This window comes from Phocoena sinus, chromosome 1 (assembly GCF_008692025.1).
Source record: "Phocoena sinus isolate mPhoSin1 chromosome 1, mPhoSin1.pri, whole genome shotgun sequence".
NCBI lineage: Eukaryota > Metazoa > Chordata > Mammalia > Artiodactyla > Phocoenidae > Phocoena > Phocoena sinus.
The window spans coordinates 108,146,486-108,172,622 of NC_045763.1; the positions used below are offsets into that span (position 1 = coordinate 108,146,486).

The window sequence follows — 26,137 nt, forward strand, 5'->3', positions numbered from 1 at the left end:
TGACCCAACAACTATCATCTCTTGCCCAGACACCTGCAACGGTCTCCTAACTGGTCTTCCTGCTTCCACTCTGCTCTCTTCTATAGACTTTTCATACAGCATTCAGAGTAGACTTATTGGCATCATCTCAAGTAGCTGACTTGGAGTCTCTCAGTTACCTTTATACAGTTACTTAGCTGTGCTTTAGATGCCAGACTAAATATACCAACAGAACACTTAGCTTATAGCTAGTATCCTACCTCTGGTATTATACAAAAACAAATGTACTTTAAGTTAAAAATAATGAACACCCTTTTGTTTGAACTGCAGGTGGTTGATATTGCTGCTTTAGTGGATAAGTCTACCCACAGAGCCTAGAGGGGAAGAAATAATTCAAACACAGAGACCAGGATGCAAACGCCACTCAGGAGCAGCCACATAGGACAGAGGCCCCTCCAGAGAAGCCAGCAAAGGGCACAAGTCTATGTTAAGGTTTTGAGAAAATACCCAGGTAGGAAATCAGTGTAGCCCCATTAAGTGACTTTCTCTTTCACCTTAAAGTTGATCACTACCTGATTTTATTTGCTTATTACTTGTCTCCTCCTTTTGAAATATAAGCTTAAACTATAAACTTAATATAAGTATAATTTACTTAAGTGTTCTACAGATGAGATCAGTGGCCTCTATCTCCAGTGCCAAAAGAGTGCTTGGCACATAGTAGATGTTCAATCAGCATTTACAGAATGACTCAAGACACAAAGCTAGCTTCACAAACAGTGCTTTGTTTGAGTTTTTATGAATAAACCAACCTGAAGACATCTCCTTTGTAGCTAAGTTCCCCCCTTTATTTAAAGGGGGTGAAGATGTGGGGAGTGCAACTTTAATCTGTGTTTACTGAAGGTGGAAGCACCAAGATTAACCTAAATGGTAATTCAGTATTCTTATGACATTACCCAGAGAATAACATGGTTCCTGTTCCAGCTTTGTCAATTACCATTCCAAGTCACAGTTTCTTCAACTGTGATGTAGGAACAATTATGGTACCTATTTATAGGATTATCGGGAGGATTAAATGAGACAGCAACTCTAACGCATCAATAAATGCAGGTATTTGGTTGTTATAATATTTGTATTAGTGGTACACAACTAATCATAAATCACTACATCTTAAATCCACTTAAAGTTTATGTTGAGTCATGGTGACTCACAATCTAACACATCGCGTCAATTTGCTCCCCATAATTCACTTAAGAAACCCATTGTGGCAAAGACATCTTTCATGATTTTAATTTTCTACCATTCAGAAGTTCCAGCCTACAGACAACAGGGAGTAAGTAAGAGGATTTCAGGGCCCAAGCCAATTTATTACTCGTGTAAACTGAACTTTACAATCTTGCTGTGAATTGCTGAGGGGCAGAGACAATGTCTTATTGAATGCTATAACCCCAGAGCCCAGCAGAGCACCTGGCACATGACAGTCAATGTTGATTAAATAATAAGTGAGTGACAAGTGTTTCAAGTCATCAGTTGCCTAGAGAGGGCATAAACTGTGAGAATCGAGCGGCCCCACGCACACCCGGCTGCAAGCGCTCCTCAACAGCGGGTAGGATACCTTCCGGCTCTCTCCGCGCCCAGACCTCAGCGCCGGACGCGCCCTCTGGCGGCGGCGGCGCCCGGGGGTTAGGCCGCGAACGTCGGGAAGGAAGCGCGCGGGGCGGCGTAGGGCGGAGCTTCGCAGTGGCTGGATGGAGCGTGAGGGCGCTGCGACCCGCGAGGGCGGCATGCCCGGCTTTCTACAGACTCTTCAGAGCGAGAGCCGAGTCGAGGCGGCGCGGGTGCAGGAGCAGGACTTGCGGCAGTGGGGCCTGACAGGTCAGTGGCCACGGGGGAACTTCCGGCTACGCCGCCCGACTCTTCGGGACTCTCCTCTCCCGGCCCGGGACCCGGCGCCAGGAACGGTCCGGCGGCGCCGCGGGTGGACCGTCTTGTGGGTTTTTAACCTACGGACAACAGGGCCTTCCCTTCTCGCCCCTGCGGTGGGGCTGGGCGGAGAGGAACTCCGCCTGGGGCCAGGTAGCCGTTACCCCGCCTGCGCAGCGCGCGGGGCCCGCGGACGCGGGAGGAATGTGTTTCCCGGCAGGGAAGCGAGGCCCGCCCGCGGCCCCCGCCACCCGGCACGCTGGCCCTGGGGAGGGGGAACTTCATGAGGCCCCTGTCCGGAAGGTAGGACTGTCCTCTCCGAAGAAGCGGAGGGCGTCCTGGCGCCCCAAGGGTGTGGGTTTAAAATTTCTGTTCCGGTGGGTTTGGATGCCTGGCTTGGGAGGTTTAACTAGTTGCTTGTGTAAAACTATCAGAACTCTGATCCAAGCTTCACTTTTCTTCTTCGTTTACCGTGCGCGCGCATTTCTTTGATAATACTCCACTGGTTAATTCTCCCTCAAAGCTCTAATTTGAAGTATGCAGCTAAGCAAAGTTCATAAATTCATTACTGCATGTAGCTATTTTATTTATAGTAGCTTTTCCCTAGAAACTTTGAAGCGCGAAAACTTGAATCCCCCTCAGGTCTGCAGGCAGGGGGGCAGACCGCATCTCTGGATGGAGGTCATAGGATGGAGAGACCCAGGTCCTATTTCCCGGCCTGCTCTTGACTCACCACCTAACCTTTCCCATTTCGTTTTATTTTTAAAATGGGGAACGCAGTGCTGTGCCTTAACTGTTTTACTGTTGGATCAATAATAATGATATAGTCGTTAACTCATTGTTTATTGAGTGCTACTGAGAGCCACATGCTACAAGATGTTAGGTGCAGAGATGAGGATACAAATGTAGGCCCTGCTCTCCTAGAGTTTCTAGACTGGAGTCTGTGAGTGATTTCAAAAATATAAACAAGTATTTATTGAACTCATACTGTGTGCCAAATACGAAGGAAGTGTGAGGTTTTGTTATGAATGAAACAAAAGTGTCAGTTCTATGTCCAACTTAGAAGAGGGATGGGAAGAGATAAATGGATAGGATACAGACGTGGAAGAGAAAGAACTCTCCCTTCTTGAGGCTCTGAGTCTATGAAAATGGTATCTCTGTGTCTGTGAGGAGTATGTATCCAACTTAAATATGAATTTACAGACTGATGCTTTTAAGTTTGGTGTACAATTTATATGTTTATAGAGCCAAAGTTTATACGTGATTATTTGTGTGTTTGCCTATTTCCTTGCATGTGTTTTGGGTATGATACTATGTGTGAGAGAAGGCTAGTTCTAATGTGCACATTGATACTGGACTGTCCGTAATACACTTGGAGAAATATACACATGGACCAGTGCTGTTACTGTAGTGAAATTGAGAAGATAGATAAGAGGTTGCAAGTTTGCCTGGATGAATTAGAGTGAGTGAATGAAGAAGTAAATAGACAAATGTGGAAGCTTGGTGGTGGGCATGGATAAGTGGATAGTGGGGGGAAAGAAAAATTAGAAGATAGGTATACTCAGAGGAATAACCATTTAATCTTTTTTTTTTTTTTTTGCGGTACGCGGGCCTCTCACTGTTGTGGCCTCTCCCGCTGCGGAGCACAGGCTCCGGACGTGCAGGCTCGGCAGCCATGGCTCATGGGCCCAGCCGCTCTGCGGCATGTGGGATCTTCCCGGACCGGGGCACGAACCCGTGTCCCCTGCACCGGCAGGCAGAACACTCAACCACTGCGCCACCAGGGAAGCTCCCATTTAATCTTATAACTTGAAATTCCTATTTCTATTTGCCAGAATAAATTAATATTCTTAGAAACTATTCTTTGTGAGTTGATTAAACATGGTTACTGATTTTTTTTTTCCTTCTGATTGACAGAAGTAGTACATTTTCTCTGTAAATCATTTAGGGTAATATTTTATGCATAAAGAAAAAACAGTAATATACATAATCCTATTACTGTTAACATCTTATTATCTATCCTGCCAGTCCTTGGTCTGTGCATGCATATGTGTGTATGTAATTTTTTTTTCTTTCTTTTCCAGGGTGGAGCAGGGACTGAGGGAGAAGTGCAAAGATGGGGTTTCATGTACATACTTTTTGGAAACCATAATTTTTTTCCTTATTATCATTTAGTCTTCTTCAGTATCATATTTATTAGATACAGACTATTTCAGTGTATGGATGTGCTGTAATTTAGCCAGCCATTCTATTTAGGTATTTAGGTTCTTTTTTTGCTCTTTTAAATAATACTAAAAAATATCCTTGGAATCAAATATTTATTATTGCTATGAATTTTTTTTTAATTGGGGTATAGTAGTTTTCCAGTGTTGTGTTAGTTTCTACTGTACAGCGAAGTGGAATTCCCTGTGCTATACAGCAGGTTCTCATTAGTTATCTATTTTATACATATTAGTGTATATATGTTAATCCCAACCTCCCAATTCATCCAACCCCACCTTTCCCTCCTTGGTGTCCATACGTTTGTTCCCTACATCTGTGTCTCTATTTCTGCCTTGCAAACCGGTTCATCTGTACCATTTTTCTAGATTCCACAAATATGCATTAATGTGCGGTATTTGTTTTTCTTTCTTACTTCACTCTGTATGACAGCGTCTAGGTCCATCCACATCTCTACAAATGAACCAGTTTCGTTCCTTTTTATGACTAAATAATATTCCATTGTGTATATGTACCACATCTTCTTTATCCATTCATCTGTCGATGGGCATCTAGGTTGCTTCCATGACTTGTAAATAGTACTGCAATTAACATTGGGGTGCATGTGTCTTTTTGAATTATCGTTTTCTTAGGGTATATGCCCAGTAGTGGGATTGCTGGGTCATATGATAATTCTATTGTTAGTTTTTTAAGGAACCTCCATACTGTTCTCCACAGTGGCTGTATCAATTTACATTCCCACCAACAGTGCAAGAGGGTTCCCTTTTCTCCACACCCTCTCCAGCATTTATTGTTTGCAGATTTTCTGATGATGCCCATTCTAACCGGTGTAAGGTGATGCCTCGTTGTAGTTTTGATTTGCTTTTCTCTTATAATTAGTGATGTTGAGCATGTTTTCATGTACCTCTTGGCCATCTGTATGTCTTCTTTGCAGAAATGTCTATTCAGGTCTTCGGCTCATTCTTTCATTGGGTTATTTGTTTTTTTGATATTGAGCTGCATGAGCTGCTTGTATATATTGGAGATTAATACTTGGTTGATTCATTTGCAAATGTTTTCTCTTATTCTGAGGGTTATCATTTTTTGTTTATGGTTTCCTTTGCTATACAAAAGCTTTTAAGTTTCATTAGGTCCCATTTGTTTATTTTTGTTTTTATTTCCATTACTATAGTAGGTGGGTCAAAAAAGATATTGCTGTGATTCATGTCCAAGAGTGTTCTTCCTATGTTTTCCTTTAAGAGTTCTGTAGTGTCCGGTCTTACATTTAGGTCTTTAATCCATTTGGAGTTTATTTTATTTTATTCATTCATTCATTCATTCATTTGTGGCTGTGCTGGGTCTCTGTTGCTGCGCATGGGCTTTCTCTAGTTGCGGCGAGCAGGGGCTACACCTTGTTGCAATGCACGGGCTTCTCGTTGCAGTGGCTTCTCTTGTTGCAGAGCACAGGCTCTAGGCGCACAGGCTTCAGTAGTTGTGGCATGCGGACTCAGTAGTTGTGGCTTGCAGGCTTTAGAGCGCAGGCTCAGTAGTTGTGGCGCACGTGCTTAGCTGCTCTGTGGCATATGGGATTTTCCCGGACCAGGGCTTGAACCTGTGTCCCCTGCATTGGCAGGCAGATTCTTGACCACTGCGCCACCAGGGAAGTCCCTCATCGAGTCTTTGTTGTGGCTTGTGGGCTTCTTCGTTGTGGCAGCCAGGCTCTTTAGTTGCGGCATGCATGTGGGATCTAGTGCCCTGACCAGGGATTGAACCTGGGTCCCCTGCAGTGTGAGCACAGGGGCATATCCACTGTGCCACCAGGGAAATCCCTCAAATTTATTTCTTCCCCAACCCCCAAGCATGCCTTACTGCCTCCTAGAGGTTAGAAAGAAAAAGACTACATTTCTGAGACTTGCCTGGAGTTGTGTTGTGCATGTGACTTGACTCCCACCTAGCAGATGACTGTGGAAGATTTGGAAGAGGAAAGTGAGGGAGAAAGGCTGCAGTTCCTGAGGGATTTTAATTTTCTACATTTCCCTTGGCCGTGACTCTTAACCTCAGTGGGGTTGGGTAGGGTACTGAGCATCCACTTTGCTGTTATGGATTGCAGCTGAGGCAGTAGGGTCCTGGAGCTGACAGTTGGGGTAATGGCCTCCTGGTTTTTCCCCTCTAGGTAACTTATGTCATTTTTCTCTGGCTGCTTTCAAGATATTTTCTTTGTCTTTAGTTTTTAAGAAGTTAATTATTATGTGTCTTGGTGTATATTTCTTTGGATTTATTCTTTTATTATGTTTGAAGTTCATTCACCTTGAATCTGTAGGTCTTTTGCCAAATGTGGGAAGTTTTCACCCATTGTTGTGAGTACTCTTTTTTAGCCCTGTCCTGTTTCTCATCTCTTTCTAGGATGCCAATGAATGAATGTAGTTCTTTTGTTAGAGACTTGCAGTTCCCTGAAGCTCTGTTCATTTGTTTTCAGTCTGTTTTCTCTCCATTGTTCAGGTTGAGTAATTTCTATGGTTCTGTCTTACAGTTCACTGATTCTTTCTTCTCTCCATTCTTCTATCAAGAACGTTCTCTGAGCTCTTTACTTTGGTTATTGTATTTTTAAATATCTTCTTTTTCTTTGCTGAGACTTTCTATTTCTTTACTGAGGCTTTCTATTTTTTCAGTTGTTTTAAGCCTGTTCATGGTTGCTTGTTGAAGCATTTTTATCATTGCTGCTTTAAAATAAGTGTAACATCTGTGTCATCTGGATGTTGGCATCTGTGGATTATCTATTTTCATTCAGTTTGAAACCTTCCTGGTTCTTGGTATAATGTATGATCTTTTTTATTGAAACCTGGAAATTTTTGTCTTATGTTTTGAGACTCAGGATCTTATTTAAACCTTCTGTTCAATTGTCTGTTTCATGCTGCTCTGACAGGGGAAGGGGGGTTGCTGCTTTGTTACTACCAGGTGGAAATAGAAGTCAGGCTCCCCCACCCCGAGCTTCTCTTGATACGTGGGGATAGGGAGGGGGTTCCTCCTTACTTCTGGGTGAGAATGAGAGTACTGGCTCCCAACTTGGTCCCCACTGACACTGGTAAGAGTGGTCTCATTACCTCTAGGCAGTGATAAAAGTCCTGAGTCTCCACTGGGCCTCCTTTGACACCATTTCTAGGGGTAGTTGGGGAGGGGGCTCATAAGATCTAGTAGGGGTAGAAGTCCAGGCTCACTGCGTGGTCTCCATTGACCTGCATGGGAGGGAGAAATGGAGTGGGGATGGCCTCATTATTGGTGAGTGGGGATGAAAATCCTGGCTCCCTACCTAGCCCTCTCTGGTACCTTCCTTCTGGGGATGTTGGGGAACTTCATTACAGCCTCTTGAGGGTGGACGTCTAGGCTCCCACTTGGCCTTTGCTGATGTGGGTGGGCCACGTTTTTTTCCCTATGGTGTTTGGCTTAACTGGTGTGGTTATTGTCTAAAAGTTTACATTTTCTGTCTCTCTAGGCAGTCCCTTTCCTTTGGCTAGTGGGAGTAGGCTTTTGTGGGCTTTTTTTGTTTTTCTTTCTATGTCCATTGGCATTTCTGGGTGGCCAATTTCTTCACCTCTAAGTCTGGATTTATGAGGCCAAAAGAAACCCAGGGAACTCATCACTGTGTTGTTTGCTGGGTTTCGAGGTTACTAACCAGTCTGCCTTCTTCACCCCACCTTTTCAGAGTCATCTTATTATGTTCATTTTCTTTGTAATATTCAGGATTTTTAGTTATATTAGCAAGAAGAATGGGGAAAAGAACATCTCCATCTTCCCCAAAGCAGAAGTCTCCAGATTTAACATTTTAATCTTCTTTGATTTTCTGAATTTTCTAACATACAGTATGTGGATAATACCTAGTGCATGGGATCATTATCAGCATTAAGTGGGGTAACTTATGTACAGTGTTTACTACTCACCGTGGTATTTAGTAAGTGCTTAATAAAAATAATTCATCAGTCTTTTTAATGTTCTACAATTATATATTGTTTAGTTTCTTTTTAAATGTCATGAGTTCAAACCAGAGTTGTACTTTTGTTAATAGTTTTTCTATAAAGTATGTTTGGGGTCTTCCGTCTCCCAAAGATATGACTGTTCTCTGAAATTGGATTTTTTTTATCGAGAGAGAGAGAGAGAGAGAGAGAGAGAAAGAGAGGCCCCAGAAGCTCTATGTGGATTTCAGACATTTTCTGTTGTCCCTGTGCACTGTTAAAACACCCTCTATGTAACATTGTTTCCATTCTTAACAGCACTGCTTCTTGATTGAAGCATGATTTAATCTAGTCCTGTCTTGATTTTTTTCCTTTAGCACCTGAGGGCAAATTTACATCGTTGCAATTAAGCAGGCAGACACATGTCCAGTCCATGTGTTGCTTGCTGTTACATCACATCAGTAAAACCTCATTTCCTAGAATGGACACAGGCATGAGACTCAGGCAGTCTAGAGGCCCAATCCCAGGCTGACTTTCTCAACTGTCAAGTTGATCCTGTAACACTGACAGGCTGTTTTAGGGCTTTGATTATAGTGGTGATTAAGTCTGCTCAAAAAGTAGTTAGGAAGTCAGCAAATATTTGCATATCTGTAACTTCTCAGCAAAGGATATGGCCAGTAAGGTTTGGGGTATGGGAATTTAGGCTGTGTTCTTTAGTCGAAGTCTTAAGCATAGCCTGTGTGTACGCTTAAATGTCTGCTCTTCGGACTTGCTGCTTTTTTTATTTCTAGGGATCCATCTACGCCCTTATCAGCTGGAGGGAGTCAACTGGCTAGCCCAACGCTTCCATTGTCAGAATGGCTGCATACTGGGAGATGAGATGGGCTTGGGTAAGACCTGCCAGGTATGTTACTGTGGAGTGAGTACTGTTCACCTCTACTGAAGTACCTCCTCACGACTCATTACTGTCTTTAGCTGCCAGCTGTTGGTATGTATTTTTATACTAAGAGGTAAAATGCCTGAACCTTTGTTAAGAGATCATGACCTTGGACTTGACTTTTCTCGTCATGGGGATGGTTTTGAACTGTGTCACTACCTTTATTTTATCTGTCCCTTGACATACAGAATTACAATTAATGGGCAGGGTTTTTCTTTATATAAAGCAAATATACCTGTCCCAGGAATCAAATTGACGCTGCCCTCCTTAGTAATATTTTATGTAGTTAAGATAACTGGATCATTTCTCATATTAGTCTCCCTTCTTCAGTGGGTGATGGGGCTAATTCCCATTTCTCTGCCATGCTACAGAAGTACAGAGGAAATACTCTATGTTTTCCAAAATGCCTTGGCCATCTAATCGTAGGATATAGTCTAGACACCTGGAGAATTAGATGTGACTTCCTTGGGCATTGATTAGCAGGTTGCATGTTGACATTGATGCTTCCAGTAGGATGATCACCAATACAGCTCATGTTGACAGATGTCAGTGGTAGGCTTGGATTGATGAAAAGTCCAGACACAGATACTCCTTGGGTTCATCACACAAGGTTTATTCATCTATAAAGTGCCAAAGAAAGTCAGTGCAGTCAGGATACACAGCAGAGGCGACTTGAGCAGAAAGCATGGAACTGTAGGTTTCTTGATTCCAAAAAGGTTTCATCAGTGAACCCACAGAGTGAGTAAAGTTCTTGTTAATCCTTTTAGAAGCTTAACCTGCCCCCTCTAACCTCACATCCGTAAACATTCCAGCTGGAGCAGTTCTGCTCAGAGTCTGGGCTGACCATGTGTTGGAGACACCTTAATCTAATCCAGGTGTACCTCATCAATCTTGGGGTTATTCAGGATACAGTATGACCTCCCAGCATGGTAGCCCCAGGTACCTCATTTATTACCCTCAGGTGTCTCAGGCAATAATTCTGGTTCTAGTATATTCCTGAACTGAGAGCTATGGAACAAAGGTAAGTTTCCCAGTGTTTCTGGGAGGGGGGCTAACGGACTCCTGTACTCAGGTCCAGAGCCCTCTATGCAGTCTCCTGTGCCATGGACATTGGAATCGCCCAGACTTCATTCAGAGCCAGCAAATTCCACTTGTCCTTTGCCTTTCCCAGGGTGTTCATATAGCTCTACTTTAAGTGCCCTAAAAATCACACCTCCAAATTCATCTTATTAAAATTTTGTTTAGAATTTTTGCATCTGTGTAATTTTGCATTGAGTAATGTCTTTGTATGGTTTTGGTATTGGGGTAAATCTGGCTTCATAAAGTGAGTTGAGAAGTATCCCTTCCTTTTCAGATTTATGTAAGAGTTTGTGTAGAGTTGTTACTGTTTCTTCCTTGAATGTTTGGAAGAATCCAGTAGTGAATCCAAATTTGTTTTGTAGATAGCTGGTTTAAGATAATAAAAGATAAATTTTCTCTAAATAGTGTCTTCAGCAAAAACTAAACAGAATGGTTTTAATTCAGTAAATACTTACTGGGTGGTTGTCCGGGCACAATCCGGGCTGGGAAGCCATGGGTAGTTAAAAAAGAAAAATATTTCCATTATGAAATTAATGTATTATCAGTTAAAACCTGTAACCATAGCACTCTAGCCATAATCATGAATAGCAATATGTGTTTTACGTGGTTGAAATTATAGTGCACATATAGTTTGCATTTTATTAATCTAATAGTCATTGTTATTTTCCATTTTATATTCTTTATATTTTATATTCTTCACAGTGATTATTTTCTATTGGCTGCATAATGGTCCATCAAGAGAATTGATCGTAATTTACTTGAATGTTCTGCAGATGAGGAATGGAGAGTTCCCCTCTTTTGTGATATTTAAATTAACCTCTATGTGAACATTTTTGGGCTTGTATAGCTCTCTTAGGATTTTGGATTATATCCTTAGGATAGATTTTTCTAAGAAACAGTTCAGCCATTGGGGATGGTGGGCCCTCAAACTTTTTGTTTTATAAAAGAGTGCTATTTTCTCTATATATCACAGCAACCTTTTAAAGAAAATTTAAAAGTCAAAAGTGTGTATAGCCATATCCTAAAATAGGCTATTGGGCTTTACAAAGATTTTCAGTTTAGACCCTGACCTGAGTTTATGAGGCTATATTATTGTTTGTTTTCCTCACTGGAATGTGTGCCCCAGGAGAACTAGGAGTTTTGTTTGTTTTGTTCACTCTTATATACCAGAGCTCAGAATAGTGCCTAGTAAACAGAAGGTGCACCATCAATGCACATGGAGGGAGGAAGGAAAACATTGTCTCTTAGGAGATCCTGGCCAACAGCAAGAGGCCACCACATGGTTGGGCCTCTTTGCAGTCAAGTCTTGATACTTCTTACCTTATGTTTTTAGAGCATTCCTGACCTTGTGCGTCATTTGCATTGTTTTCATTGATTTCTATTGTCTTTCCTGATGTTTTCCTTTGTATAAAAGGTTCAGTTACATAAATTTTGAGTACCATTGCTTGTTGACTGTTGATGTAATTGAGTACCATAAATTTCTTTGGCAGTCATATTGAGGCTTACCTGATTTCACTCTAGGAATGGGTGACTCTCCTAATGTGTGGAGGATTGTACATTATTTTTGTTTTTTGCAAAGCAAGTCTTCTACAACAATTTGTGTTTGTGTTTTATTATTTTTGATGCGATTGTAAGTGTTCTCTACAAGGTTGTGGGAACTTTATCGTTGTTTCTCATGTGGAAATGTGGTCAAAACCGTCTTCCTTTTCTGTGTTCCAGACTATTGCTCTCTTCATTTACTTGGCAGGAAGATTAAATGATGAAGGACCATTTCTGATTCTTTGTCCCTTGTCTGTTTTGAGCAACTGGAAAGAAGAGATTGAGAGGTACAAGAGAAGATGTGGCTGAAATTTTATTTTTCACATTTTTGTTTTCTAGGTGCTATGTGAAATATGATAAAACAACATATTGTCCTAAGCAATGAGTTTATTCCAGAAAACTCTGACATGAGGCAGTGTAGATAGAGACTGAGGATCTGATGGGGGAGGGTCCAATGGATGTTATTGTTACCTTTTGTCAATTTGAAGGTCAGTACTCATTTATAGTAAATTTTGCTGAACTAAGGAAGAAACCATCTTTTTCATAGCGATATAGTGACACTTCATAGAAAGTAACGAATGTGGAAAAATAGTTTTCTTTTTACAGTTAACACAAGGCCCTTTTAGATGTTTATCTGACACGTCTCCCTCTTCACACGGGGACTTACCCTTAGGTTTACCCATTACTGTAGGTAAGATTTCAGGGTCCCAGGACTCATTCTGACTGCAGGGCATCCTGGGGTCTACACATCTGCAATCCTTCCATGAAAAGTAATTTTCCAGACGTGCACCCCTTTTCCACGGCTCTATGTTTGTGTTCATCTACCTTTTTTCTTGGATTCAGATTTGCTCCAGGTCTTTCCTGTGTAACATATTCAGGTGACAAGGAGGAGAGAGCCCACCTACAGCAAGACCTAAGGAAGGAGTCACATTTTCATGTGCTGCTAACTACCTATGAGGTATCTGTTTGTTTTTCTACAGCCAGAACTCTTAACCTGGGACCTTAGAAGTTGTAGAATCTACTGGAATTATATTTAATTTTTTTTTTGAGTGTTCATATTGTTCTGAGAAGAAGGTCTACTTTTATTAGATTCTCACAGAGAAGCTGTGAGCAAAGGAAGCGAAAGACCATTGTGCTCCAAGTTAGTTAGCTATTTCTCCCTCTCTGCCCTGGTGGATCAAAGGGGAAGGCTTCCCAGGTAGGTACTACTTGAGCTGCCTCTTGGCCGATGAGTAGAAGGAGGCAGGCAGGCAGGGGAAAGGGCTTTTTGGGCTGAGGCATCATCTCTTGTTACTGGAGGGTGGGAAAGGAGGACACTTAGTTCCAGTCCCTGTTTAAGTCCTTGTTCTTCAAGCTAAGACTGTCCAGGTCACTGTAAGCAAGACCTTCCACTCATTCATGCCTCCCTTTGTTTGTCTGTAAGATGGTGCTACTTAGAAGTTATGCTCAGAATTTCTTACGTAGTGAATGGATAAGACTTAGCTAAATCCTGTAGTTTAGGAGAGTTAATAAAAAGCTAGCTTATTAATACCAGAGTTATATCAATATCAGTCTTTGTAATGTGTCTTCCTTAATTTTACAGATTTGCTTGAAAGATGCATTGTTTCTAAAGTCGTGAGTATGTTGCACTACTTCAGAAATTGTCTTAAATGTATCGTGAAAGTCATTTCTTTACTTCACATTTTAGCACTTTGTGTTTTATCCTGATGTGTCATCCGTGAGTCTTATCTGGTGTGTGGCGTGGCAGGAGTCTTACAGTCTAACCCCCTACTCTTTAGGTGTAAATCTGTGGTTTCATTACTTAACCTCTGTGAACCTCAGCTTCTTCATCTGTAAAATGGGGATAATGAAATTTTTACCTTGGATGTTTGTTGTGAGGATTAAATAAGATAAGGTATACGTGGTGGGTGGTTAATAGATACTAATTCTTTACATCACAACTTGCACAGACACCTTTCAGGACTGCAGTGTGGAGATTTTACTGCAACATAGCAGGTGAATTATTTGAGCCTTTTCCTGGAAGTATCCTAAAAGAGCAGTGAGTACTATAAAATTAGCTTTTTAGAAAGGGATTTTTAAGTATACTTCTTTCCAGTGAATTGGCTTTCAGGCCTCTCCTCAGCTTGTGAAGTACAGGAAACGTAGATGTAACTCTTAGTACTACCTGGCAATAGGGATGAGGTGTTGCAGTATGTGGTTAAGACAACAGTCACCATGTAAATCAAACAAGAGCTAGTTTTAGGTGAATAAGAAGTTATGTTAACAGAGTTTCATTCATGTGTAGTTATGACATGGTTAGGTGGGGTTTGCGTCTTTAATATTTAGAAACTTTTCAATGTGCTTTATCAATATTTTGAATGTTATTTCCTATCCAGGTTCTTCTGAGTTGGATTTTTATTTTCATCTTATTTTGAAACACTAAAGGCTCAGTCATAGATTTCATGACTTCCATCTAGTGTTTTGTTTCACTTAAGTTTCATTTAAGTAAGCATATTACCTTACTTAGGAAAAGGATATGCATTCCCTCTCACTTCTTTTTTATTATTAATATCCAACTTAATATTTATTGAAGATCTGTCCCCTGGAAAGACACTGTTCTGGGAGTTATCAGCAATACTAGGAAAGTAAACCATAGAGTGACGCTAAGAGGACATAAACTCCAGTAGAGGGGTAAGAAGGGTAGAGGTATCCATATTACAAGGCAATATATTGGAAGTCTCAAAAGACAAGAAGATTGGGAGATAGATGTTATTGGGTACTTTACATAAATTATCCTATTTAATCTTCATGAAAACCCTAAGGTGGGTATTATCATCTGTTTTTTTTTTTTTTTTAATTTTTTTTTTTTTTTTTTTTTTTAATTTTATTTATTTATGGCTGTGTTGGGTCTTCGTTTCTGTGCGAGGGCTTTCTCTAGTTGTGGCAAGTGTGGGCCACTCTTCATCACAGTGCACGGGCCTCTCACTATCGCGGCCTCTCTTGTTGCGGAGCACAGGCTCCAGACGTGCAGGCTCAGTAATTGTGGCTCACGGGCCTAGTCGCTCTGCGGCATGTGGGATCCTCCCAGACCAGGGCTCGAACCCGTGTCCCCTGCATTGGCAGGCAGATTCTCAACCACTGCGCCACCAGGGAAGCCCTCATCTGTTTTATAGATGAGAAAGGTAAGAGATTAGGTGACCCATCCCAGGGCACATTGCTAGTAAATTGCAAAGCAGACATCCAAACCCACCACTCAGTGCTGGGGAGCTTCTTTATAAGAGAGCTTTACAAAGTATCTAGGTACACTGGAGTTTCACATTTTCAGCAGAAATACAGTCTTTCTATATTAGATCATCTGCCTTCAATCCATTCCAGGTGAATTTAAGAACCTAAATAGTAAAGAGACATCTATAATGTTTACTTAGTATGAACTCTAAGAACACGGATTTGTTCTTTTTTTTTTAATAGATCTTTATGGGAGTGTAGTTGTTTCACAGTACTGTGTTAGGTTCTGTTGCACACCAAAGTGAATCAGCCGTATGCACACACATGTCCCCATATTCCCTCCCTCTTGAGCCTCCCTCCCACCCTCCCTATCCCACCCCTCTAGGTCATCGCGAAGCACCAGGCTGATCTCCCTGTGCTATGCTGCTGCTTCCCACTAGCTAACTATTTTACATTCGGTAGTGTATATTATGTCAATGCTACTCTCACTTCGCCCCAGCTTCCCCCTCCCACCCCGTGTCCTCAAGTCCATTCTCTGTGTCTGCCTCTTTATTCCTGCCCTGCAACTAGGTTCATGTATTTGGCAAAGTTATACTTTGTATTACTGTACTGCACACTCTGAGAACAGCCAGGGAGTGTAATGTAATCTTTGCCCTAAAGAGGCTTGTCATAGAGAGCTGAGGCTGTGCGTGTAACAATATGAAAAATCAGAAAATTTTTTGACAGCAGACTTACAAAATCTTTGGATCAAGGGGACTAGAAGTTACTTTGTCCTACTTTCTGTTCAGTGCTGGAATTCCCTCTGCCTCATCCTCTCCAGGGAACATCCCTTGGCATGTCCTTTGATGAGTGACTTGACCTCCTTCTTTCACTGAGCCCAGATCCACCTCCCTGAAGTCTGTTTCATTGAATACACTTTTTATTGGATGCTTGCGGTGTGTAAAAACCTGAATATCTAGTTCTTAGTACCTTAATAATGGCATAATAATCTTAATAGGTTAATACCTAATTTATTTTGAATGCTAATTCAGACAGGAGCCAGGCACTGTACTGCAGCTGCTTTCACACCTTATCTCGTGACCAGTGTCCAACATCAGTTGCACTCTTATTCTTTGTTATCCTTCAGTGCAGCCCCTGGTCTTGCTACCCAGCAGGAATGATCCCAATTCCTGCTGGATTTTTACCCGTTTTTTGGATTTTCTTTGTGGCCTCAGAAGAAGAAGGCTTCCTCCTCGTAAGGCCAACCTCTGCTCAATATCTTCCTCTAATATTTGAGGGATTTTTATTTCCATACCTACTGTCTTCCCAATATTCTGCTTTACTTGTATATACATTTAGTTTTTTAAGTATAAAAATAATGTAATGGCAGTATAGAATGTTTACAAATGAAATAAAAAGTTAAAAACCTTATAACTTCCACTTTATTATCTTTTGCATGTTTTTCACATTTGTGAAAAAGATATATAATACCTTTTTTAGTTATAGAGGCCTGTATATTGTAACATAATCATATTTATCATTTAAAATGCTGTATTTCGTCACCCATTATTGGACCTATTATTATTATTTTCAATTTTTTTGCTGTTTTAAATAATGGAGCTTGGAACATATTCATACATACATATTTTTCCATATTTTGAATTTTTTTGGTGGGAAAAACAGCTTCCCAGGAGTATATGCAGAGGATGTGCTTTTATGACTACAGCCTCTTGAGAGTTTGTGGTCGTAACTGTTATGCTGCAGAAGTGCTCCGGCACGGCTACCAACGACTGCCACATTAACAGAGACAATGATGTATCCTACTGTGTAACATTTGATCCTGTTCACCACGTCCCCATCTTAAAATCATACTCTTTTAGCTACTGTGACACCAGTGTCTCTTGGCTTTTCTTCTGGGTCTGAAGCTCAGTTCTGCCTCATACTAGCTTTATGACCTTGACCAAGTCATCTATCTTTCTGAGCTTTAGTCTGTGTTGGTAAAATGGGCGCAATAATGTCTGCTTACTTTATATTTTTGGTTTAAATAACATACCTCAAGCCCCAAGCTGAGTGTCTGGCACATAGTAGGTGGTCATAAGTGTTTTCTTTTGCTTTATGTCTCCAACTCCTTTCTTTCTGCCTTCAATGCACAGATCTTTCCCATAAATTTCCTTAATTTTACTACCTTATCCAGATTGTCTTATGTACATGGTTAGCTCTCAGATAAGAAGGCAATTTGGGTGTGTTTCTAATAGAATGGACTTGCTATTAGTCTTCCTAGCAATAGTCATGGTTTTGTAGTAAGACTTTTGGTTGTGAGGTATATGTTTGAGTTACATAAAACTGAAAGCTTGGATTTTTCCCTCACAGCTTCCCTTGGAGTGTTCTTGTTGTGGATGAAGCTCACAGGTTGAAAAACCAAAGCTCCTTGCTGCATAAGACACTTTCAGAGGTAAACTCCCAGGATACTCTTAGCTTTTATATAACTCCCTTTTAAAAAATATTAGTTTAGTCCTGTATAAAGCCAATTCAGTTGAAATATTTTTTTTCAGTGAGATTTCTGCAGGGCTCAGTGAACATTTATGGTGACAAGTAGTACTTAATATGGCTTAACTTCTTCCTCTTGTCTTTTACACAGGAGGTGATGTTTACTAAAATCTGGTTATCAAATGAGTAAGAGTCTACCCCAGGAAAATACATTGTATTTTTGGAAATGTTTCAACTTGTCTTTTTTTTTTTTTTTTTTTTTGCGGTACGCGGGCCTCTCCCTGTTGTGGCCTCTCCTGTTGCGGAGCACGGGCTCTGGATGCGCAGGCTCAGCGGCCATGGCTCATGGGCCCAGCTGCTCTGCAGCATGTGGGATCTTCCCAGACCGGGGCATGAACCCATGTCCCCTGCATCGGCAGGCGGACTCTCAACCACTGCGCCACCAGGGAAGCCCTCAACTATCTTTTTGATCTTCTTCAAAGAGGCAATTTCTTTAAAAATAATCTTACTGTAGTTTTTCTGTCTGCAGTAACAAACATATCTGACATATTGTACCCCTCCCCCATTTACCTGTTTAAAAAATTTGACAGTTTACGGAGTCGTGAAGAGACTGATTTCACACCGTTGAATAGTCCCTCCAATCTCTCCTGTCTTTGTCATACTTTTGAGTATGACACCCTTGATCTTATTTCATTCTCTTAATCTCTGGCACCATTCCGGCAAAATAGATGAGAAATGTCATTGTAGCCCTAGATATGCCCTCTTTTCTGAGGAGCCAGTGGAACAGCTTGTGAGTATGAAGTGCCCTTCTCCTTGTTGACCTAGTAAAGGCTTATTCGTTCATGAGACCCCCACGTGTGAATGTCTGGGACTGTCACTGAATTTTGGTCCCTATCCTAAAATAGATCAATTAATAAATTTAGAGGTCTTCTGGAGAAAGTCTTAGGTTTTAATTCTATATTTATTGGCTAAAAGTTGCAGTTTTTCGTGTTAATGCAGATATGGCCACTGTCTATTATTAGCACAGTCTCAAAGATTGCTGTCCATTAGTGGGGGCCCCTCTGCTCTGTAGTGTCCTTTACGTTCTTTTTAGGGACTCATAACAGTATCTCTTTCCCAAGAGGTTGTCATATCCTGGCACCTAACCTTATAAGAGACTGCTTCATAAACTACCGTGCCAGTTTACTGATTTACTATGGGAGAAGAGAAGCAGGTGTAGTAAAAGGACCCTGAGCTTGGAGTGGGGGAAGCTAAAGTCTGTTGCCGGTTCCAGAGCCTCTTCTTCTTACTCATAAGGAAACTAAGGCTCAGAGGGGCTAAGTGAGGAAATTGTTCTGCATCATCTAAGTATTCCTTTTTAGGTGAGGTTTGAATTGCAGACAACTAGTTGGTCAGAAAAAAACACTCATTTTAATAATTTTAATTTTTTTTCTCTTCCGTTATGGTTTATTACAGGATATTGAATAGAGTTCCCTGTTTTATGCAGTAGGAACTTGTTGTTTATCGATTCTATGTGTAATAGTTTGTATCTGCTAATTCCAAACTCCCAATCTATCCCTCCCCCACCCCCCTTCCCCTTGGCAACCACAAGTCTGCTCTCTGTATCTGATTACTCACATTTATTGATTGGTGGGGAGAAGGGTAGTGCCTTTTCCTCCTTCCTAATGGTGTTTTGAGCTTGTTTGTAAAAGTTGGAAGCAACCTAAACGTGAATATAAGGAATTGGTTATACAATTTATGCATATAGTACACTTACAAAGTAAGGCTGCCATGAAAAGTTATGCAGAAGAATATTTTAATAATGTAGAAAATATTTGCAAAATATTTTATACAAAAATGTTTACAAAATATTGTACACAAACAAATTGTCTCCGGACTTTTTTTTTTTTTATAAATTTATTTATTTATTTGTATTTGGCTGCGTTGGGTCTTCGTTGCTGTGCGCGGGCTTTCTCTAGTTGCTGCGAAGGGAGGGTTACTCTTTGTTGCATTGCACGGGCTTCTCATTGCAGTGGCTTCTCTTGTTGCGGAGCAAGGGCTCTAGGTGTGTGGGCTTCAGTAGTTGTGGCACGCGGGCTTAGTTGCTCTGAGGCATGTGGGATCTTCCTGGACCAGGGCTTGAACCCATGTCCCCTGCATTGGCAGGCAGATTCTTAGCCACTGTGCCACCAGGGAAGCCCCATCTCTGGACTTCTTTTTTTTTTTTTTTCCCGAGTATAAGTTTTGATGCCAAGATGGACACTGCTTTGAATAAAAATGTTAACTCATGTGATAGTGTAAGTTGATTTTAGTGACTGACAACCTTGATTATCTTTGTTGACCTCATTATTTTAGTCACTTTAGTTCTTTGCTTGGTGAGCACATATTTTAAAAATGTGATTTGGTTATTGGAAACCTTTATTGTTGAACTACTATGAAAACACTGTCCTACAAGCAGAGCAGGCATGAATGGACATTGATTAGACAATTTAAAAAGAAACGAAAAAAGGGAGAGTGCCCCCCCAAAAAAGATTTTGAAATCAATTTTAATTGATTGTGTCGTTTCATTTATCACCTTTTCTTATTTCAAAAGCATTGTCTCCTTTTTTTAATTTAATTTAATTTTTAAAATTTTTGGCCGCACTGTGTGGCTTGTGGGATCTTAGTTCCCTGACCAGGGATTAAACCTGCACCCTTGGCAGTGAAAGCACGGAGTCCTAACCACTGGACTGCTGGGGAATTCCCAAAAGCAGTATCTTCTTATGACCCCCTCCCAAATCAAAATACAGAAACACAAGAAGAAAAGTGAATGCTACCAAAAATCCTACTCCACTGCATATGTTAACATTTGGTGTATATGCTGCCACATCCTTTGCAGTGCTGTGTATACCCAAACATAAATATGCATATATATTGTTTAAAAAATAAAAATATATTACTTTAAATATCAAAGTACAGTGTATATGTGTATCTATATAGATACATACACTCATACATAATGTATTTTGATGTTTAACATATATACATAGGATATGGCTTTCTCTTGGTGCTGTATTATTTAACTCAAGTGGTCTAAGTTCTTGTTAATGTTAGTTCAGAGGTTGTCCTTTGCTTTACCTAATATCTGTTGTTATTGTTTTTCCTAACCTTTTACTTCATTAGTCTATTATTCTTGGTGTTCCCATCTTTTGCTCAAAATTTAAAGAGTTTGTTTCCATTTTGGACTCTATATGGTCCAGAAATGTCCAGAAGTCTTGATGCCTTGCATTGGCTGCACCTGTAAAGTTTTACAAAAGGACATTCTTTTAAAAGAGATATTCTTGCTTCTTGCTTATAGTGGTGGGTCCTGCTGCTATTGCTTTGGGCTTCTCAGACTGCTTGGGTATATGATGTGTGTTTGAATTCCCACATAGATTGAATAACAGTACCCATATTCAATACTCATGCAGTACTTTAGCGTTCAAAATATGATTTTACTTACCTTATAATGGTATCTCCTTCACAGGATTATTACCCTTTCTTACAGTCGAAATTGAAGAGGTATTATTTCCTACATCAAACAGTTATATACATTTTGAACCTGAGCCTTCTGATTTCATGTCCCTTTAGTCATTTCATTAAATCATGCCTCTCTTTGTAAAGGCTGTGATGGGTAACTCAGTCTTGCTTTCCAGGGTTATGGATTTTTCACTTTCTTTATTTATATATTTGAGTTTTCAGTCGTCTTCAGTCTCCTGTTGACCGGAACTCCCATCCAGAACAGCCTTCGAGAGCTCTACTCTCTCCTCAGTTTTGTGGAGCCTGATCTCTTTTCCAAGGAGCAGGTGGAAGATTTCATTCAGCGTTACCAGGATATTGAGAAAGAGTCTGAGTCAGGTAAGTTCCCTTCTTACAAATCATGCCCAAGAGGTCTGGCCCAGAGACTTCCCTAGTGCATAAGGGTTATAGACAGAAAAGAAAGAGAATCGATAAACAGAGGACACCTTCCGGGGAGATACAGAGCCGCACAAAGGTAAGGTGATGTCAGAGCCCTCCTGCTGTTCCCAACTCCTGCTATTCATGACTCTCTTACTCGTTTGTTACATGATTCTATAGTCGCACTTATTTGGGTCATTTTCAGAAGAAATAATATCTGCTGATTTGCAGACCTTTTTTTTCCAACATGTAATTTCTATAAGGACATTGTTAACTTCTCACGCTACTCCCTGAGGCAGAAAAGTACATGGGTGCTATAGTCTGAAACTGTCATTCAGCTTTCCACAGCACTGGTGTTTCTTTTAACGCTGCACCAAAACCAAAAGTCTGGGATGGATGGTGGTGGAAGTACAGGGGGAAGCCTTCCTTGTTTGTACAGTCACCATTTGTAGTCTTCCTCTTGTACCTTTGCCCCCCTGCCTCATAGGATTGTCCTGTCTATCTCTGTGATATTATCCCAGGATGATTATTCAAAGCAAGTGGTAGGCATGCCAACTAGTGGGTATGTATCTACTAGGTGAGTGTGAGTTGGAAAGGCTCCTCACAGCAGAGATCCCCACACCACAGGCTGAAATTTACCTGGGGAACCTGCTCTGATTGTTCCCATGTTTAGGGTTGCTAGATAAAATATATGACACCCAGTCAAATATTACACAGAACATACTGATATTAAAAAAATTATTTGTTTATCAAATTCAAATTTAACTGGGCACTTGTATTTTTATTTGCCATATCTGGCAATCCTACATGCAGTGGAATTCCAATTTAGGCTAGTTTTTGAAGTTCACAACAGCTGGGGAAGGAACAAGGGCGTTGAAGTCAAAGAACTAAGTTTGAGTGCTAGCAACATTAGAGCCAGCTATGTGACTTTGGATAAGGGGTTTAATTCCTCTGAGCTTCACTTAACTTAGTTATACAGATAGAGACAATATTACCTATTGCCCTATATTTCTGAGCTGTTATGCTGATCAAATGCAGAAGTATCCTGGAAACAGACTAGCTCTATGCAAATGAAATTATTAGTAAGAATCAGAAGGAGCTGGAAAGAAGAACCCAATAAGGAAGAAACACTATGAAAAATTACCGTGCTGGCCTAGAACCCAGAATTGGCATGAAAATGAGAAACAAAAATAAACTGTTGTGAGCTTCCCTGGTGGCGCAGTGGTTGAGAGTCCACCTGCCGATGCAGGGGACACGGGTTCGTGCCCCGGACCGGGAAGATCCCACATGCCGCAGAGCGGCTGGGCCCGTGAGCCATGGCCGCTGAGCCTGCGCTCCGCAACGGGAGAGGCCACAACAGTGAGAGGTCTGCATACCGAAAAAAAAAAAAAAAAAAAAAAGGAAAACTGTTGTATGTTCTCTAGTAATTCATTGCCTTGGTCTTGCTTTTGTCCCACACTACTTGTGTGTGTGTGTGTGTTTCCCTCATACAGCAAGTGAACTATACAAACTCTTGCAGCCATTTCTGCTGAGGCGAGTGAAAGCTGAGGTAGCCACAGAGCTTCCCAAGAAGACGGAAGTAGTGATATACCATGGCATGTCAGCGCTGCAGAAAAAATACTACAAGGCCATTTTGATGAAAGACCTAGGTAATCAGAGGGCACTTGTCCATTTAGAAACTAAATGAGGATGTGATTTGCATGCAAGGAAATATTTTATAATCACACTCACTTTGTATAGCAAGACTATGGGATGGAATTTTGTATTCTGAATAATATTCGGGTCAGCTGCAGAGTATCTTTAATATAACTCAGACTTTATTGGTTGGTGCATTTGTGAAATTTCCTCCCCATCCCCCTGCTCCTGGTTTTCTTTATTGCCTTTAGTTAAGCAAACTCTTCTAGGTGTCCCAGTCATGCCTTTCATTTTCCTATCCTGACACATATTTAACACATTGCAAAACGTTTCGGTTAAATCATATTGGGTTGGCCAGAAAGTTCATTTGGGTTTTTCTGTAAGACGTTACCCGAATGAACTTTTTGGCCAGCACAGTACTCTCTGGAAGGAATCGGGACTGGGAAGGGAGAGATAGGGATAGACAGATCTCTTAATTTGCACTGTTTTGTCCCTTGGCTCCAGAATAGCAGATGAAGAAGGAAATTTAGAATTCTGCAAAAGAGTAACAAAGTACCCCCGAGTTTGTTTTATAGTTAGGCTTCTTTCTTGAAACAAGGTGATGGTTAAGAAAACGTTATATCGATGTGCTATTAATTCTTAATGCGATCCAGTGAAATTTGGGAAGTTAATATAGGTTTGAAAGATATATTATTGAAATGAGTAAGGTTATGTATGGAAACTTAGAGGGTTTTTTCTGTTGTTTTCCAGTAGTCCATCTCTCTCTCTCTCTCTCTCTCTTTAAAATTTCAGACGCGTTTGAAAATGAGATGGCAAAGAAAGTTAAACTTCAGAATGTCTTGTCCCAGCTTCGAAAGTGTGTGGATCACCCATATTTATTTGATGGTGAGGCAGTGCCCTTTTTTCCCACATTACTTTTTGTTGTCATTTCTGTGGCCAACTTCACAGCAGAATTCTTCAAAAGATTTGCCTATACTTACTGTCTATTTCCCCCCATTTTCTCCTGTTAATGTTTCATGTTGATATTATCTTATGTATTGTTCATATTCAGATTTCTTCAGTTGTCTCCTAAACATCCCTTATGACTTTGTTTTCTTTTTTCTTTTCTTTTTTTAAAGTAATTTTATTTTTGTTTTAGATACAATGGGAAAACACAGGAGAATTTTAATCAGAGGAGTGACATTATCTGATTTACATTTTTTTATTGTTTTGAGCTACGGACACTTAAAAAAGAAACAACAGCAAAAATGAAACAAACAATCCAACCCCCAAAACAGCAGGTGCAGAAAGGATAACATATCCATCCCCCATCCCCTCCCACCATGAAGACCTCCTCCCTTTGTTGGGAGGAGAGTGACATCGTTATACTCAAAGGCAGAAATTGGAGAATGCTCTCATTCTCTGTACAAATTCTCTATTCTGTACAAATAGGCCTCGTTAAGCACAATTCTCATTCTCCTTAGCCTTTCCCACATAGTGTGGTTCCTTTTTCACAATTGCCTCTCTTTGTTCAGCACAATAGAAAAGTGTTTAAATTTTGCCACTTTTCTGGGTCTTTCTTCATTTCCTTAGGAGAGCTCCCTGTGTCATGTAAAAACTTATGGGAAATAATGTGTATACTTCTCTCCTGTGAATCTGTCTCGTGTCTGTCTTTTTTTTAAATTCAAGATCTAGTCATAGATCAAGCATTGCATTTGTCTTTTTTTTTTTTTTGCGGTACGCGGGCCTCTCGCTGTTGTGGCCTCTCCCGTTGCGGAGCACAGGCTTCGGATGTGCGGGCTCAGCGGCCATGGCTCACGGGCCCAGCTGCTCCGCGGCATGTGGGATCTTCCCAGACTGGGGCACAAACCCATGTCCCCTGCATCGGCAGGCGGACTCTCAACCACTGTGCCACCAGGGAACCCCTTTTTGTCGTTTTTTAAAAATTTAATTCACTTATAGTTTTGAAGAATCAGGGCAGGTTGTTTTATGGGATGTCTCATAATCTGAATTTATCTGATCATTTCTTTTTTTTTAACATCTTTATCGGAGTATAATTGCTTTACAGCGTTGTGTTAGTTTCTGCTCTATAACAAAGTGAATCATTATCTGATCATTTCTTTATGATTGGATGCCCCTTGGTCTTGAACCCACTTGTTGAGCCTTTTATCACTACCATTCCTAGTTCACCAGTGGTCTCTGAGTGGCTCAACCAATAGTTGTCAGTTCACATTTTAATTAATCTCTCAAAACCTTGACGTAATTGATTGCGTCTTGAGACACCTTTATCCTTTGGCTTCTGGGACAATACTTTGTCTCGCTTTTCCACCTGCCTTACATCTGCTCCTTCTCAGCCTCCTTTGCTGCTTCCCTTTCATCTTATGGATGTCTGTAAATTTCCCTCTTAAGTGCTACTTTAGTTGCATTCTATACATTTTGATATGTAGTGTTTTCATGTTCATTCAAAAAAAATTTTTTTTTTAAATTCACTCTGATTGGTAGCCTTTGGGACCATTCCAGACTTTTTGTGGCTCTGAGGGCTCTGTTATTGATAGGATCAGTGTGGAGGGTTTGCCAAGTCATCTTAAGGAAGTCTTTGCCAAGTAGCAGTATGAATTGTTTTAAAATGTCACAGAATCTTAATTAGGTGCATATCAGAGCTTTTTTTTTTAAGAGATGGTGCATTGGGAACATGTAGATTTTGAAGGAAGCCCTCCAGGTTATTCTACTATCCCCACCTTGAGAATGACTCATTTATACATCTAAGCCTATTTCTTGATTTGTTTTCTAGAGTGAGAGCCTGAAGATTTCAATTTTGGGTCTCTTTGGTCTTTAGCATCAGCTTCCTAAAGAGTGGGTTTCTTCCTTGGGTAAACATTTCTTAGGCATATTGGGTGTGCCAGGCTCTGTGATTGATGTTAGGCAGTGCTGAGATCATCATGTAAAAAATAATTATGAAATGCCTCAAAGAGATATGAGACTTGGGCCCTTTATCAGTTAGAAGGAGCTTGGCCTCTCTGTAGCCTCGGCTATTGGCTTTTCTGTTCAGTCTGCCCTGACTGGGGATACATTTACGGGGAGTGCGTTCTTTCTTTTCCAGGTGTGGAACCAGAGCCTTTTGAAATTGGAGGTCACCTGATAGAGGCCAGTGGGAAACTTCACCTTCTGGATAAGCTGCTGGCATTCCTGTATTCCAAGTAGGTGGTAGTTTCATATTTTCTGCTCTGAGCTGGTGACTGTTAAAACCAGAATAAGGAACAACTCACTGGTTTCTTGAGACTAATCCCAATTCTCCTTTTTTCAAGACCCTGATTCAGGTTCCATCTTCTCTGCAACTACAACCGCCGCCCCCGCCATT

The 26,137-nt window shown here is 40.8% G+C and overlaps 1 protein-coding gene across 7 annotated transcripts in view; it reads left to right on the top strand.

The window, feature by feature from the left end:
• The first annotated feature begins 1,667 nt into the window (after positions 1-1,667).
• The window catches only part of CHD1L (chromodomain helicase DNA binding protein 1 like), a 51,371-nt gene continuing 26,901 nt past the window's right edge, over positions 1,668-26,137 (top strand). For 4 of the 7 annotated variants that reach the window (XR_004346208.1, XR_004346210.1, XM_032608411.1 and 1 more), the window contains exons 1-10: positions 1,693-1,851; positions 8,837-8,949; positions 11,782-11,888; positions 12,445-12,559; positions 13,184-13,215; positions 17,155-17,236; positions 20,964-21,126; positions 22,659-22,814; positions 23,593-23,685; positions 25,880-25,976. Coding sequence is in view for 5 of the 7 variants with exons in the window: in XM_032608411.1 (XP_032464302.1) it covers positions 1,725-1,851; positions 8,837-8,949; positions 11,782-11,888; positions 12,445-12,559; positions 13,184-13,215; positions 17,155-17,236; positions 20,964-21,126; positions 22,659-22,814; positions 23,593-23,685; positions 25,880-25,976 (1,085 nt within the window). In the remaining 2 variants the exon portion in view is untranslated. Of the gene's footprint in view, positions 1,852-8,836; positions 8,950-11,781; positions 11,889-12,444; positions 12,560-13,183; positions 13,216-17,154; positions 21,127-22,658; positions 22,815-23,592; positions 23,686-25,879; positions 25,977-26,137 lie in introns of all 7 variants that reach the window. The other 3 variants (XM_032608432.1, XM_032608447.1, XM_032608454.1) reach the window with 3 other exon arrangements.